Source organism: Gallus gallus, chromosome 5 (genome assembly GCF_016699485.2).
Source record: "Gallus gallus isolate bGalGal1 chromosome 5, bGalGal1.mat.broiler.GRCg7b, whole genome shotgun sequence".
NCBI classification, from domain to species: Eukaryota; Metazoa; Chordata; class Aves; order Galliformes; family Phasianidae; genus Gallus; species Gallus gallus.
In genome coordinates, this window is record NC_052536.1 from 14,864,201 (window position 1) to 14,880,105 (window position 15,905).

General features: G+C 42.4%; 1 protein-coding gene across 20 annotated transcripts in view; it reads right to left on the reverse strand.

The window, feature by feature from the left end:
• Positions 1 to 670: 670 nt before the first annotated feature.
• Positions 671 to 15,905, reverse strand: part of TSPAN4 (tetraspanin 4) — a 395,182-nt gene continuing 379,947 nt past the window's right edge. For all 20 annotated transcript variants that reach the window (XM_015286701.4, XM_015286696.4, XM_046942331.1 and 17 more), the window contains 3 exons: positions 9,687 to 9,818; positions 8,144 to 8,227; positions 671 to 5,252 (listed from right to left, as the gene is read on the reverse strand). In XM_015286701.4, the coding sequence (XP_015142187.1) occupies positions 5,184 to 5,252; positions 8,144 to 8,227; positions 9,687 to 9,818 (285 nt within the window). In that variant the 3' untranslated portion in view covers positions 671 to 5,183. The remainder of the gene's footprint in view (positions 5,253 to 8,143; positions 8,228 to 9,686; positions 9,819 to 15,905) is intronic.

The window sequence follows — 15,905 nt, forward strand, 5'->3', positions numbered from 1 at the left end:
TCACACCGTGTCTATCTACCCTTTCAGTAGTCTGTCTGCATTGCTCAGAAGGCACAGAATGTAGAGGCAAGCTCACTTGTGAAGGTGTCTGAAGGGTGCAATAAATCGAAAAAGCAATGTCAGACAAGGTGCTTGGCTAAGCACAACTCCTTTTGGTCTGACGTAGGAGATCAGGAGTGGGAGTCTCTGACGTTCCATTTTAACACTGTCTGGTGTTAATTTCCTCTGTTTTCCTACGTCATTTCTGAATATAAGCAACTACCTCAGGAAAAGAGAAGTTATTCACTCTCAGAAGTATCAGTGACAGATGAGCTCTACACATAACAATTGCTTTTGGGTGTACAGCTTTTTGTTCCATTATTAAAACCGATCCCCCAATATTTTCTGAAGTGTTACCTGTATTGACTACCACATAATTTCAGGTTGCCCTTAAGAGGAAACAGAAGGGAGTATAAATTTACCTGGCAATGGGTAAGCTGCGTAAATAAGGAAAAAATCAATAACGAAGGATAGATCAAATCAAAGATAGGTAATGAGAAATGACAAAAAGAAGTATGCTGCTTTTCTTTTTAATCAGGTACAGTGCGTGTCCTGGCGCATCCCTGGATATGCGCATACTCGTACAGCTGCAGTGCAGTTCACTATAAAGAACACAGAAGACGTTCCGTTGTAAAGTTTAAAGAATATTTAATAATTTTTTTAAAAATAAAATGTATATTTTCAATTTCGTTCTGTATATGAATGCACAAAAATGTATAATCGTAGTTGCAGTGACAAACCCAAGGAGCCGAGGAGATCTGCCCACTGTGGTAAGATACGGGTGACAATCTAACAGAATTCACAATGGAATCCAAACACAATTTCCCATAGCGAGTCCTGACTCGTTTTCTTACTGTGAATTGCCTAAGTAGCTATGAAGATCATTCACACATAGCACAAATCCTTGTGGACAAAGGTAATAATGAGTTGGGCTTTAGAATAAATGCCACAATCAATGTTATTTTTTTTCTTTCTTTCTTTTTTTCCTGCTTACCTTCAGTGCCACATTTCTATCTAGCACAGCAATGAAGCCGAGTGGTAAGTGAAGGGCATTAACTTCTTCATTAACTTCATTAACTACTTCTGTGCTCACAACCTCCTGTCCTGCCTACGAATGGGGGAAGAAGCAGCCTGAAGCCACGTGCACTAAGGACTCCAATGGGTAAATGGAAATCAGCTTGTGAGCAGTGAGGGGGTTGGATGGATTCACGCTGCAGCCAGATTGCTGATGCTGGAAAACGTATTTGTACAACTCTGGTGCAGTTTCTTCCTCTTTGTTTTACAAATCATACGTACAGTGCTGCATTCAAACGGTAATTATTAAATGGAAGAATAAACCTGTACAAGTTGATGTAATTTGAGGGGGAGGAGTGAAGAAATACTCATAGAATGCAAACTGGAGTGAATTTCAGTGATTGTGCATTATAATATGTTAGAGCTAAATAATTCTGTGGTACAAGCAATACGATTTGGCTGCTGCTGACAGTTGCTGTGCAGGAAAATAAAAAACGTTTTCTTAAATATATATATATATATTTTCTTATAATTGTGAAGATGAAAAGCCAGAAGTATTTTGGACTGACTCTAAAAGCTAAATGCTGGTCTTGCTGCATTCAGTAGGTCCAGCTGTGCACCCTATGCCTTCACATCTTGTCATTAAGCAGAAAGAGCAAGGAGTATAAATTAGGAGTTCTCTGCCTTGTGCTCTTTGTTGCCTTTGGTTCTGTCTTTAAATGTATTGAGTCCTCCTTCATGTTTAAAAGTAAGTGAAAGTAATACAAAAGCCCTTACTATGAAAGTGACAAAAACACAAAAGGAAGCAACTGGAATGACTTCTGTGTTACTCTGCATAAATGCACTATGAGCACTCTTTTAAATAGGCATTACGTACTACAAGGTAATTATAATCAACCAGTTCGATGTCAAGTTTTATACATAACATGGAACAATCTGGTTTTGCTTTTTACAAAAAGAAGTGCTGCCGTTTACACATCACAGAACAGTCCGACCTCATCAGGAGGAAAAGGATGTAATGCTTTTGAAAAGAAATATGATAAAGCTGAGGCTTGTTATAGTCAGTATGTTCAGAAGTCTGAAATTGGATTGTGCTGGTAATGCTTTAAGCACCATAACATCTGCTAGGCCTGCATGAAGAGAGTTAATAACATCAAATATAGAAAACAGTCCAGTGATAAGTTGCACTAGCACCTCTGCTGGCAGTGAGTTTTGTTGTTTTTTTTTCAGTAGGTGCTGCTGTTGCAATGGGATTTACAAAGTGAATGCTGTTCATACTGTCTGTAGGTACACGTTTCTGAAAACTGAGGCAGTTTGTCTTGTTGTGAGGATGCCTGAAGTGTGGCACATGATTAGAGGGAACCAGAAAATGCAATGTGTCTTCTCTGTTTCTCATTTTGTGTTTTTATTTCTGTAGGTGTAGCTGGAAGTCTGCCTAGCAGTCTGCTCTAAGAGTTCGGCATGCATTACTGGGAGGCTCACAGGGTGAGGCCTGCCATGTCTTCTCCCTACACCACCATCAGGCAAACTGATGAGCGTTGCCCTCTGCAGAAGCTCTGTTGCACAACGGTTTGCTCTCATCAGCTGAGCCATCGGGCCTGCTGTCAATCTGTTAATTTTTAATGGCTGGGATCACTACAGATAGACTTGTCTACTTTTATCTTTCTTAAAAAAAATCAATGTTTTATTAATGTGTTCATCATTCTGGTATGCTGCTTTTCAGTGTTGGAAACTCAGAGCTGTCAGCAGAAGCAAACAGTGAGTACAAACTAAGAATCATGGGAAAAACTCACACATGGTACATTTAGGCTACAATTGTTTCTCTGCAGTTAAGAAAAACGGTGAGAGAAAGGAAAGGAGAAAACTTCAGCCATTGCTCCCAGAGTGCAACTGTTGACAGGCCAGCCTGAACGGGCTCAAGAAGCAGAGTGCATCCAGCCCGTCGTCATTACAACTCCACGAGTAAGTCTTGCTCAAGGCACAGATTGTCTGTGTACTCACTGGGATACTCACTGTTTAACTTCAGTCACAGTTGTGCTCTGTTAACATTTGTGGCTTGCTGGCACGGTAATAAAAGCCTTTAGCGGTGGTGAGGCTGCTATGATAGCATGTGATTGGGAAGCCACATAGTATATACACGAGTAGTGCATTACTTTCACTTTATTTTGCACAGCTAAATGTCCCGTGCTGCAGGGGCTGATGCATAAAAGGGAGCATAAGTGAGAGTCAGACTCATCAGTGGTGCAGGTCCAAAGATGGGTTACTGCTGGCGATAAGGAGATGTTCAATACTGTAGGTTGGCGAGGCCAGCTTCACTGCTGGAAATTGCCGTAAATCAAGGCAAGCAAAACGTCACTTGTGACTGAGACCTGCTGTTGTAAGTACTGAAGGTACAGGTCAACTTGTGTGCCTGAGTTTGATGTATGCTTCTAAGTCTGGCCCAATAAGAATGGATGCAGTGGGCTTTCTGTGAAAACAGGGCACTGTGGTTGGCTCTCATCTGTAGCTGAGAGGTCCTCAAAAGGCTGCCTGGGGGGAGCAGGCCAGGTGGCTTGCTGTGATAGCCCATTCCCTGCTATCTCCTTTCGCCAGGTTGCTTCAGCATTACCTGGAGCTGGGTGCTGACAGGGAGTTGTTTGAATAACAGGACGCATTTAATTCTTCAGATTCTACAAGGGTCCTGTATAAATTACTTCAGTTACCCAAGCGGAGTGGGGAATGGGACAACCAGTGGCTGTTTCTTGGCAAAAGGAAAGCAGTGACTTAGATTTCTGCAAATTCCAGAAAGTGTGGGCGTATTGCAGCCAACAGCCTTTGAAGCCAGGAGGAGGGAGATGGGTATGAAAAGCACAAATGTGAGATGACTTCAGTTCTAACAAAGACTGATGTGCCTTGGCTGTTGTAAGCACGCAGGTGAAAAAAACCTGCTAAGCATAAAAACACCTGAAGTCTTAATAACTCTTGGAAAAATGAGCAACGTGCAAAGATTTTTCCTTAGCAAGGAGAACTCTATCATACCTGCAGATGATGATATTTCCAGAGTAAATTAATGAAATGGTGACATTCAGGGAAGGAACAGCTGACAGCATAGTACAAATCTTCAAGCATGGAAATGAGTGATATTTTTTGGCAGGCTAACTTGAAACAGAGATGATAAAAAATAAAATCATAGTAGAATGACTGAGGAGTCCACTCACAAGTTGTTTACTGAAATGAAGAAATGAAGATACAGCTGAAAGTAATTACTTGTTTCCCAAAGGTATAAGCGTTAGTGCCTCCTACAAGAAATCCTTCCTGGTTATTTCAGTTGGAATGTAAAATGGGATAGAAAGGTTCCCACTCTCTGAGATTAGATGCTGGTTATTTTCACCTCCTTTCAGAACAGTGTGTGTATATGACTCGAACATATATTACATATACAGTCAACTATCATCTGTATGCCACTGGCAATTAATAACTGTTCAATATTGTTTTCCCTTACCAGCCAGATCTCACTGTACAGATTCAGATTAAAAGCCTGACTTCGCAGCACATGAAATTAAAAATACTCCTTTAAAAGAACATATTTCTGAAGACGATCCTCTCCTGGCTACAAAATCATCTTGAGAGACTTGGAGCAAAGGCTGCTTGCTCTTGACATTTTAGCTGTGTGCAAACTGTAGTAAAATTACACCTGCATTCAGCACGAGCTATTCTGTACCTTCTTTCCATGCCGAAGAACGTACATTTTCTACACCTTCTCTTCCAGACTGTGAAATGCTGGAAGGCAACCCGGCAGGTTTCACAGAGGTTGTGTCAGTGCAGTCTTTTCCTAACGCTGGTTTGCAGATGAGCCCCTCATCAGCAGCCTCCTTTTGCCTTGCCGTAGGCCACAGGAAAGGAACCATCGCTGTCTGCAGGTTTTCTTCTGTGCAAAGACAAGGCTGCTTCTTACCTGTGCCAGTTCAAATACTGATTCTTTCTTTTCTTCCTCCTTCAATAAAATGGGGTGATTCACAAAATCTCCAGAAAGATAGCATTATACACAGTTTATAGTACAAAGGGGGGGAAAAAAAAGGTCAGAAGAATGAGCATGAAGGAGTTTTCTCCTGTGTCCTTTGGAGGAGAAGCAAAAAGACTGGGAATGGTATCTACGCACAGTAGGTGTCTGCCTTGACTACCTGACAATACATGGTCATCGCAAAGGTGAGTCCAAGAATCTAAGAGAAAAAGAAATAATAATCATTTTTCAGTAAGTAAAAGATAAAATCTATTGAAACCAGAGAAAACAAAGCAAAAAAAAAAAAACAAAACAAAAAAACAAAGAGGGAGAAGCATGCTTACACTGGTTTTGTTCACGCACAGAAAGACACATCACACACTGCTTTTCCTGCCAGCTCATGTCCTTGTTTCAGTTCCTAGTTTCTATCTGCCTTTTATCCTTATCTGTATTGCTGTTTTACAGAATGAACAATGAGGGCACAGGAGAGCTGATTTCTCCATGGAAAGCAGTGTCCAGATTCTGGGGAGAGGTACACTGAAAAGAAATGTTTGAATGTCTTTTGCTCAAAAATGGTTTACAGTAGCAACCTGCTCAGCTGTGGAGCTGCGGTTATCTCTGTAGCCATTGTTTTGAAAGACAAGCAGTTTCATCTCTGACCCAAAGGACGCTGTGGTTTACTTTACTGCACCTTATTCTTCCAAGCATGTGTGCACAGATCCCTTTGGGGGAATCACTGGAGACTGTCCCTGCATTAATCATCATCAGTGGCTCATCAACAATGTATGTGTCTTTCCTTTTGCTCAGGCTGTTCAAGAGAAGCAGCAGGCAGAGGTGGCTGCTTCTCCCAGCCTGAATACTGACCTGCTGCATTGCCTCTGGTACAGTAATTCCTCAGAAAAAGGGATGAGAAAGACAATCCTGTTTTCCTTCTATTTAAAGTACTTACTTACACTAATTGGCTATTGCTGTTCCTTTGCAACAAATGCTACTGTACAAATTTTCATTGAGATAAAGGTTTGCCTGGTAGAATGTGTTGGTGTGAATTCTATTTTAAGCACCTAATTAATTTGACCACTTGAATGTTATGCTTTCCTTAAGTAGTACATTCCATCAATGAATATTCTTGAAAGAACATGAGTTATGCCTATGCTACTTCATAAATAAACAACAAAAAAAGGTTACGTAGTTGTTTATCTTCTTCACTGCCCATGAATATGAAATAAGTGGTAAGGCACTGATTAGCTGTTTTACTATAAGCATATGCCTTTTGGAAGTATCCCCTAGAACACTGCCTTCTATTTCCCAGTAAAGGAACACCTTCAGAGACAGCTGTGCAATAAAACCTGAGTGGCTGAATGTGTGATACAATTTCCAGCATGCGTGACTGAAGACCATTCTCCCGCCACATCTGCTGTGTGTCCTTCAAGTTGTGTCATGGTGTGATTCTATCTATAATATCATTAACATGAAAAACAAAAGCTGTCACATACGTAGGGCGATATCAACCACATCACAGCAACAACAGAGGGAGCCTGGTTCATGTTAGGTGACAGTGGATCAAGTCTTCCATCATCAATTACATTCAATCACACAGTGCAGCTCAGGACAGACTTTGATGAAGGCCTCTCTGTTCTGAGGTATTTTCTCTGTATTTCACAGCACTTCCTGGCAGTATTAATTAGCATTTTTAAATTGTCTGAAATGTTTTCTACTATGGAAAATCAGTCACTCCTGTTGGTCAGAAAGCTGGTATTTGCTCTTAAATACCTTCAATATAATCAAGGTCAGCGGGAAGGAAACCTCCATGGTCTGCTGAGTTTTTCATGCATCTTTTAAAGATTCCCTAAGTGCTGGGTAGATGCTTAAAAGCCATTTTTTTTTTAAGTGTGGTGACATGTTAATAACAGAATCTTCTTACATTCTCTCTGCCATATGACCTTGCTGCATGCACTTACCTGTTTCTGAAGCATATCTGCTTAAAACATTGAAAAACAGAACAAAACTCTACCAAACTTGGGCCCACAAGGAGTCATGCATTTGCACTGATAAGTTGCAGCCATGACTTAGGAGAAAGTAAGATACGCGTTATTCTGCTTAATCCAACATTAGAAAGAGCACAGGCTGAATTCTGATCCCAGTTTCTGTCTTGCTGCTCCAGTAGTATACCATGCAAAATTTAAAACATGAGTTACTTTGGAGGTACATGGCATTAGCTTAGTGATGCCATCCTTTCTGCTTATATGTGGAGTGTGAGAGAGAGGTGCAACTGGAAACTAAACTCTGTCTTCAGTGTGGTGTTCAGGAATGGGACCTTATGCTATATGGGGCTGACAAACAGCTGTAAGTGCCAGAGTTCTAGTGCAGCTTTCACACATGTTTCTTCAGGCTAAGGACTGTACCAGCATGGCTGCACCGCAGCCAGAATCATCACTGCTGGATTAAAGATACATATATTTAAGAGACAGAAATTCTGCACTGATGAGTGACCCTTCTGTGACCAAAGTTAGGCTGGAAGTAACTGCAAGTAAAAATCTTACTGACAACTCTGTGCCAGTCTTGCCTACTTTCACTGAAACTAATTGAAAAGGAGTATGGTTTATTGGGAAGGTGGAATTATGGTAGTAACTTCTAAACTTAGAACTTCTAAACTAAACTTACCCTGGGACTTTGAATGGGCTTGAAGACTTAAGCTAACTTTAGGCTATTTTGACATTAGATATTTAGGCTAAGCTGACTGCACTCTTTGGAAAATTACTGGAGAAACACTGATGCTCTAAAAGACAAAGCACTCCACCATGATTAGGATTCTGTCCTAGGATGTTGTGGCCTACCTCTTCATTAAATCAAGCGTGCGCCTTAGATAAACCACTTGATAAAGTGACTGCTCTTTTAGTGCTTTATAGCACAGAAAATGTGGGCAGTATTCCCAGTCCTGTATCTCATGCTCAGTATTCTAACAGAAAGAAGTATAAGAGAGAGAGTTAAGTCTCTCAGAGTTTTAGTCTAACGTGCAAAATTTGGAATTATTAAGTTAGTACTGGGCAGACTTTGTCTGCTTGTTATTTGGTTCTGAGTACTTAGCATTTGAAAATCACTATTAAAGTATACCTGCACCAGAACTGTGCACAATCCAAAGATCCCCACTGCTAGTAAGTTTTCCTGGAGCCATATTTTCACTGCTTCGTAGCAAGACTGGAATAAAACAGAATATAGTATTAGCCATAAACACACTGCTGTACTCCCCTGGGAATATACAGACAGGAAAGAGCCAGATCACACAAAGCTGCTGGGTTCCCTGCTTCATCACGGCAGTATTGGAGCAAATACAGTGCATTTCTGGTTTAAAGCTTGAGCATGGAGCACTGACTGTAACGCCACCTCCAAACCACTGCACAAGCACTGTTCCATACAAACTGGGCCAGTAACTAAAAATAAGCAAGCACCGGATACAGGGCACCTTTGCTCTCTAAAATCTAACTAAAAGCAGTTAGAATTTTAGAATGAGCCTTTCATTTGTTTTCCCCCATGTTTCAGGAAAAGTTTATCATATCATGTATATAATAAAAATATATATGCACGTGCACACCTATTTACATACTATACGTATGTGTACATATATATGCAATAAACTTCATATTATACATATACCTAAATAAAGGTTCCAGTGGGAGCTGTTCAATTCTTCTCCCGTTGCATGTGGGCTGATTTCTTACCATTTTCCATCGGTTTAAGTTGCAGTATGAGTGTTCCTCTGTTATTTTATTTCTGCTTTGAATTCTGCAACAGGTCTAACCTTGCATTTTTGGCTTGGTCTGGTGGGATGGGAATTGGCCTAAGCGAAACCTTTCTTTAAATACTATGTTAAGACAACCAGAAGTTGTGCCCCATGCCCTGTAAATGTACCTGGGCAAGAGGTGAGAGTGCCTTCAGTTAGTGGCTGTCATGGCATGCATCAAGGATTAATGCCTACCCGATATGTGGTTGCAGCCTGCTTAACCTGCACTGATCACCTTGGTACCCTGAATAAAATGCAATAAGAACTTTTAAGTCCTTAAATTGAGAATCTGACTTGGAGCCATGTTTGGTTGCAACTCAGCCTCTACCACTGTCAATCCGCATGCATGAAATCCCACTGAAGAACAGCCAAGACGCTTTGCACTTTCTTTGCAAACCACTGGGGCTGGCAAATCTTCATTTCAACTCCACTTCATCAGCTGGCCTTGCCCCACACCCCAGGCTCACCCGCTCACCTTGCCTCATGACTGCTTAGGTCACACAAAGCTACTGCTATGGCAGTGCTGCTCCAGGCTTGCGCTAGGTGTGTGGGCAGCCATTTGCCTCCAACTTAATCCAGTAGGTGGACATGAACAAAGACAATCCTGTCATTTTCCAGCTTAATCTAGCTAGGCTGTACTCCCGATCAGTGAAAGTATTCATCTGCAACATGAAACAACAGCTCAGAAAGCCTTCAGATCCTAACAGTATATAAATGGATGGCTTCTTTGGTGGTGAAAAGTCACAGCTCAACATAAGCCTTCCCACTTAGAGATGATCAAGGTCACATCACCACCTTATCACCCGCATCAGTCTGCAGCCGACTGCCTGCCTGCCCTTTGTATGGAGGCTGCTAAGCTCCTGGAGAGCCACTCACATCTTTCCACCAGGTCCCTGGGGAATGGAGCCCACAGTTCTCGCTGAATTCCAGGCAGCAGGAGTCCGGCACCCGGGTTGTGTTGTACACCTCAAACCAGTCGGTGTAGTTGGAGACTCCACAGCATCTGAACTGGAAGAAGAACCAAGGCAATACCGTAAGGATGATCTGTCACTGGTGCCTGCTCGTTCTGAGGCAATGGAAAAATCTCTTGTTGGATACAAACTGGACCTTATCCAGTGCACTGAATTGCACTTGATTACACCAGCAGGGGCTTGAAAATTTAAAGAAACATAGTATTTCCTCAGCTTTATCTACAGAGACGAATGTAGCTAATACGGAGACAAGAAGCAAAGGCCTTATTTGCAGTGTCAGGACGCTACAGGAGCTGAAGCAGGACAATGCCAGCCACGTACCGAGGTTATGAGTGACTGCACAGGATTATGACGATCATTTTTATCTTGCTGACAGGAAAAAAATATTTAGGACATATATATTTATATATATATATTTAGGAAATATTTAGATACAGCATCCAAGGGGTAAAGGCAGTGTGATCTGTACTGCATACTGCTTCTAAAATCATGATTTAAGTTAATGAGGCAAACTTCTCTCTGTGCTGATCATCTCTGAAAGTCTTTGTGACTCACTAAAAGGTTTATTTCCAACTCTTCTCTCTGGTGCAGCTCCTTAATGTCGCTATTTGATATTGCTAAGTAATGGGACTTCAAGGGTGCACAGAGTGATGCAATGCACAATGACCACATCAGTGCTAAATTGCAAGGTTTGTTACATTTGTGTGATGGGATGCAAGTGTAGGAAATGTACGTAACAGCACAGGGAAAGGCTCTGTGACCACCTTCCCCTGTGGGAACTGTGATGTGCCTGTGATACAAAACAAGCAAGGATCATTACCATGTAGATGTATACACCATCTGCCTCTCCTGTGCTAACTCAGATGTATGAACTTGTAGGTATTGAGGCACTTCAGCACTTGCTTTAATGAGTGAAACAAGGCAGCCTGCACGGCTTTATAGGCATGGGGCTGCAGAGCTCTCAGCTACGGGCAGTACTTCACACTTTTCCAAGGCTATACCAGCAACCTACTTGGCCCTGCAACAACTTGCCAAGGTCTTCTTTTTAAACCTGATTGTATCTGAGCCCGTCCAATGTTTTTCACTTCCATACACAACCTATTCCTCATATTTCTGATAACTGATCATCATGCCAAGTTCTGCATCACCACGACTTAGGACCTTATTCAGACCCTGGTATTTTCACGGTCCCAGAGAGAGTTTTCTCTCCAAAATAATGGGGTTTGTGAGCACGGAGGGCTGCATGGGCTGGTTGCTGTGCACACAGCAGAGCTGCCATTCAAGACCAATAGAGGGCAGAGGTGTCACACGCTGCCTTGCTCATCCCACATTTCTTCAAGTGCTTGCAGAACGAGGCCTGTGATACGGCTGTTTCAGTGCTCACAGTGCTGGGTTCTTTCAGCCAAACAAACAAAATTCAGATCTTTCTCCCCGAGCAGCACCTCCCTAAGATTCTGCTCAGAATTCTGATTCGGTCCATGGCAGCAATCAACCCTTAGCTTGTAATCTCAGCAATGAAACATTCGCAAGCTGTGTTTTCTACAACATGACTCAAAAGGGAAAAAAAGTTTGTGACTTTTTTTCCTTTATGTTCCCGCATGCAAGGCAGCAGTTCATGAGTGAGAGGCCCCAAAAGTAGACAGGAGCAGTATGGAACACATGCTGCTGAAGCACTCTCTGAAGAGTAAGGGTTTATCTGGAAATCTTACAATGAAGGTCTCGCAGGCTGTCATCATTCACTATCAATCAGCTCCTCGGATAGATGGAAGCGACAGACAGCTTGTCTTTCAAGCAGGCCTTGAAAACGTGGCTCATACATGATGCAGAGAGTGAAACTGTAAGGTCTGAGGCATCTGAGTGACGTTCTAACCAAGCACAAGTGACACAACTTTGCACGGATCGGAACTGAACCTCTTCTCCCCCATAACTTTGCATGGATGAAGGTGTCAAAGTCTGACAGGTGAAGGTAATGAAGTGTAGGTTTTGTAGTCTTGCAGCTCAGCTGAAGGAGTTGAGAACAGTTGTTCCTATGGGGCCTGCAAAGCAGACCGCGGTGAGATCTAGGACTGCAATTCCTAACAGCGTCAAACTCTCCAGTAAGTCAAAAGGTGGAAATAGGAGGGTCAGAGACAAATCTGGCCTAGTCTTGGTCACCCAGTCCATGCCAGTGCAGGTCCTCTGTGTAGTATATAAAAGCAGAGGATTAAATATTGCTATTTACCTGCCACTGCTGACAGATAAGGAATCCCAGCAAGAGGAGAAAGGGCTAAGAAGAGATCAAGGGTGAGAAACAGAATGAAGTTGCACAAGGGTTGTGGGACTGGAAGAAATAATGATAACACATCAAAGGAGATGTCATGCCCTTGGACAGCAAAGAAAGGATGAGCGATGGAATTAAGCAGTGGCTCATACAGAATCCTAAAACAGAGTACTAACACCACAGAAACTGGAGGGCATACAGGCAAGCAAGCAGTATTCAGTGAAGACCAGATCAGGTGAACAGTATGTGCAGGGAGCAGACGCACTGACCCATGGCAGCAGATCAATCAAGAGGCAAGAACAAGGAAAAAAGCTGCAGTGGGTTTGAGTGGGTCAGCAGTACAGATCCAGATCAAAGCCTGAAAGACAATTACCAACTATTTGTGCTTATTTTGGTGAATCTAGACTGAGACACTTCAACAAGGGGCAATTTTCAGCAAATGTCAGATGCTGTCTTGAAAACAGCAGTAACTTTAAGACACCTCGACTCGGGTACCTCAGATCATTTGATGCTAGGGCTTGTAGCTGTGATAGAGCATGTGTAATTAGATGTAATTGTGCACATCTGCGTGAACAAATGCAGGTACTTACGGCACAAGGTGACAGTCGAGTAGGACACACACACACACTACACGCACTCTGAAACAAGCAAAAAGCTTGTCAAATGCCTCTGTGTCTCCAGCCTCCTGCTGCTGAATGTTTCCAGGAATACTGATGAAACACTGCTGTTTGTTTCACATGTTTCACGTGGGAGGTTCTTTCTCCTGAGATATCAAACCACATTTTTTTTTTTCCTCCTTTATAAAGAGGCATCGATCACTCCCTTGTATTGATTCCAGGGGGCTATGAAGTGGTGCATTGGTTCCCAAGCACTCAGGACACATGGGGCTGCTCAGCCCAATGTGCTGCTGCAGTGTTTTTCCCAGCCAAACTGCATCCAGCGGCATCCCAGTTCTGTGCTGCACTTCTGGAATGCAGCGCTGCTTGCAGATAGCTTTATTTTTGTGTTAACCAGCAATTACTGCTTGGGATACCTAGGGCCAGGAATTAATGCTAAACACATTTCTATCTTACTGCAGTGGAAATATAAAGAAACAGATTACTGTATGGATTTTACTGTATTGGCCCTGCCTGTGGCTGGGGCTTGGAGCTCTATGATCCTTGAGGTCCCTTCCAATCCATGCCGTTCTATGATTCTATGAAATAATAAATACTAAAATGGCCTTATTTATTTATTTATTTTTTCTATCAATATCTCACAAGAGCAGACAGGTTGGGACAGGGCTTTTAAAATGAATGAACAAACTTGACCGTGCAGACACCCAGTCCCTGCCTCAGTCTGGTTTTAGCAATTACTCATTGGTTTTGTGAATGTGACAGAGCAGGAGGGACAGGGTAGGGTGCCCTTTTCCTCCACCACTGTAAAAAGTAATGAAAAAGATAATTACAATTTGAAATCATATAACGTTTAATGGATTTCTGGGATTACTTCAGCTGTTAATACCACAGTATGTTTTGATCTAACACTGAACAGGGTGGAGGGAGATTGGGTCAAATTTTGCTCTCAGTTACAGTGGTCTAAATAGACATGAAAAGCATCACGCAGCAATAAAAGTGAGCAGAATTTGCTCACTTCGGTGAAGCTAATGCTTTTCCTACAGGCTCCTCAAATTACTGCCTGGTTAGTTAAAAGGAGAACTGTTCCAATATTGATCACAAAATTGTTGGGACAAAGCAACATTTTAATAATTAATGCCTGTGTCTCATTTCCTAATGATCTCCACATGGAACTTCACCTAATTCTGGCTGGTGAGGAGCATAGTGCAGGTCAGCATAACTTACATCCTAAACTATCTAAATTTTAGTCATGTTTAAAATATACATATATATCGTATGCTTTTGTGGTCTGCAGTCACGATGTGCAAAGGTCACCTGCTCATGCATCAGGTTCTTTTACGGTTTGAAAATCCATTGAGAAAGGCAGTGAGTTTGGCAAGCTGAAGGTATTAAAAAGAAATCAATAATGTGTTCCAATTTGAAACAGCTCCCTGACCAAAAGGCTGAACAGCACTGCAGAATGAATCTAGAGCTTTCCCTCTAACATGCATTGCATGTGTGCAGGTGAGTCCCACTCCCTCGCTGGTAATCGGAACAGAGCCAAACCAGTAGTCCTCCTGACACCTGGGCCTGCGGGACCTCACTGTTCCCTCATTCCCAGTTCCTTATGATTTGTATCCTTCTGTTATAAAGGGAAAGCAGCTGCTTAAAACACAAAGGCTTCAAGGAAGAAAGGCCTCCAAGGGAAACAACAGATAGCCAGAACCCAGAAGAAACACAAGAATCACCATTCACTAGTGCCTCTGTTTGCACCAGATAGCCATACTCTCTAGCTGTAATCAGCCATTCCCACAAAAACCAAATGCCACCTGCTCCACTGGTTCCCATTCTCTATGCGGAAGGTGCCATACACAGGAGGGGATGGTCTCTAAGCTACCAGGAGGACACCTGAAGAAGTTAAGGCCCCCTGTGGCTGAGTGCTTTCACCACAGTGCCATCCTCCTGCTCAAACTCAGAATCATAACTTTGCAAAGAAAGGAGTGTAAAGGTGGAGGGGAGGGCAAGGGAGGATCATGGGTTCTGCTACTGCCATGTTTTATTCTACTTTTTTTCTGACGCTCCTGTTGTGATGCTATCCACGTACACACACAGCCCGTAGCTCAACCAGTGACTGATGTCTACTGGGTCCGTGAAAAGAATCTGTGCTGAGACGTTCTCCTGCATGGCAACACAATTAGTTCTGGTGTGGGGTTTTTGAGAGCTGTCTTTCAGGAGCCAGAATGAAAACAGCACTTCTGGGCTGGGACCTTCCCTTCCTGAAGTCCCCTGTATGCTCCTAATCCTCCTATCAGCGATTACACTCTACTGATTAGCAGTGTAAGAGGTACCGATTACTACTGAACACAAAAAATAATACTTGGCATTTACATAGCGCTATTCAAGTGTAAAGTTCTTTACATAATTAACCATGCTGGGATTGCCTTCACTGCACCACTGCAATAGTCTATTCCAAAATACTTCAGAAAGATACACGTGAAAAACTACCATGCAGAGCAGTAAATATGGATCTCTGGGAGCATTTTGCTTTTGTCCTCAGTGCCCAGCACCGGGAGCATGCTGACTTTTAACACTACGTCAAGACAGTGCATGGGAATTTCAAAGTTACCATGTTAGGAAAGAGTGATGAACGATAGCTGTAGGTGGCACCTCCCTGTTATCTTCTGGGCTCCCAAGAACTAGCTGACATCTGCAACTCAAAAGACCCCCTTTACACACTAATAGGTTTCCAAGGCCAAAGGAACCATTAAAATGATGTAGCATTGTCTGTAGCAGCGCGTACACCACAGACTATCAAGCCTAACCTTGTCACTCAACGAGACCATTTCTTTTAGAAAAAGCCCTGTACACACCTCAGAGGAGGATCCAGCATCCTGCTGCACAATGGCTTCTTACCATCAAATATTCCTATTGTACAGTTTTAGCTCTCAGATCAATAGCAGCGTCCTCTGCTTTCAAAAACCATTTCCCTTCCTGCTCTCTTTGAGGACTGCAAGCAAATCACTACTTCATCTTTTGCTGGTTATAGAAAGCTTTTTGAATTTCTCACCACAAAGTAAATTTCCAAAGATCTGATTATTCTGGTGCGACTTTTCTGAATTCTGTTCAATTTGTGCACATCTTGAAAAAAACTTGGGTAGGAGAACTGGGCATACCCATATATACCGATACACCTATTTTACAGGAAGGAAGCAGGAGCATGGGTTTTATGTCCCTTAAACCCTCCATATAATTCCTTTCCCTCCACATT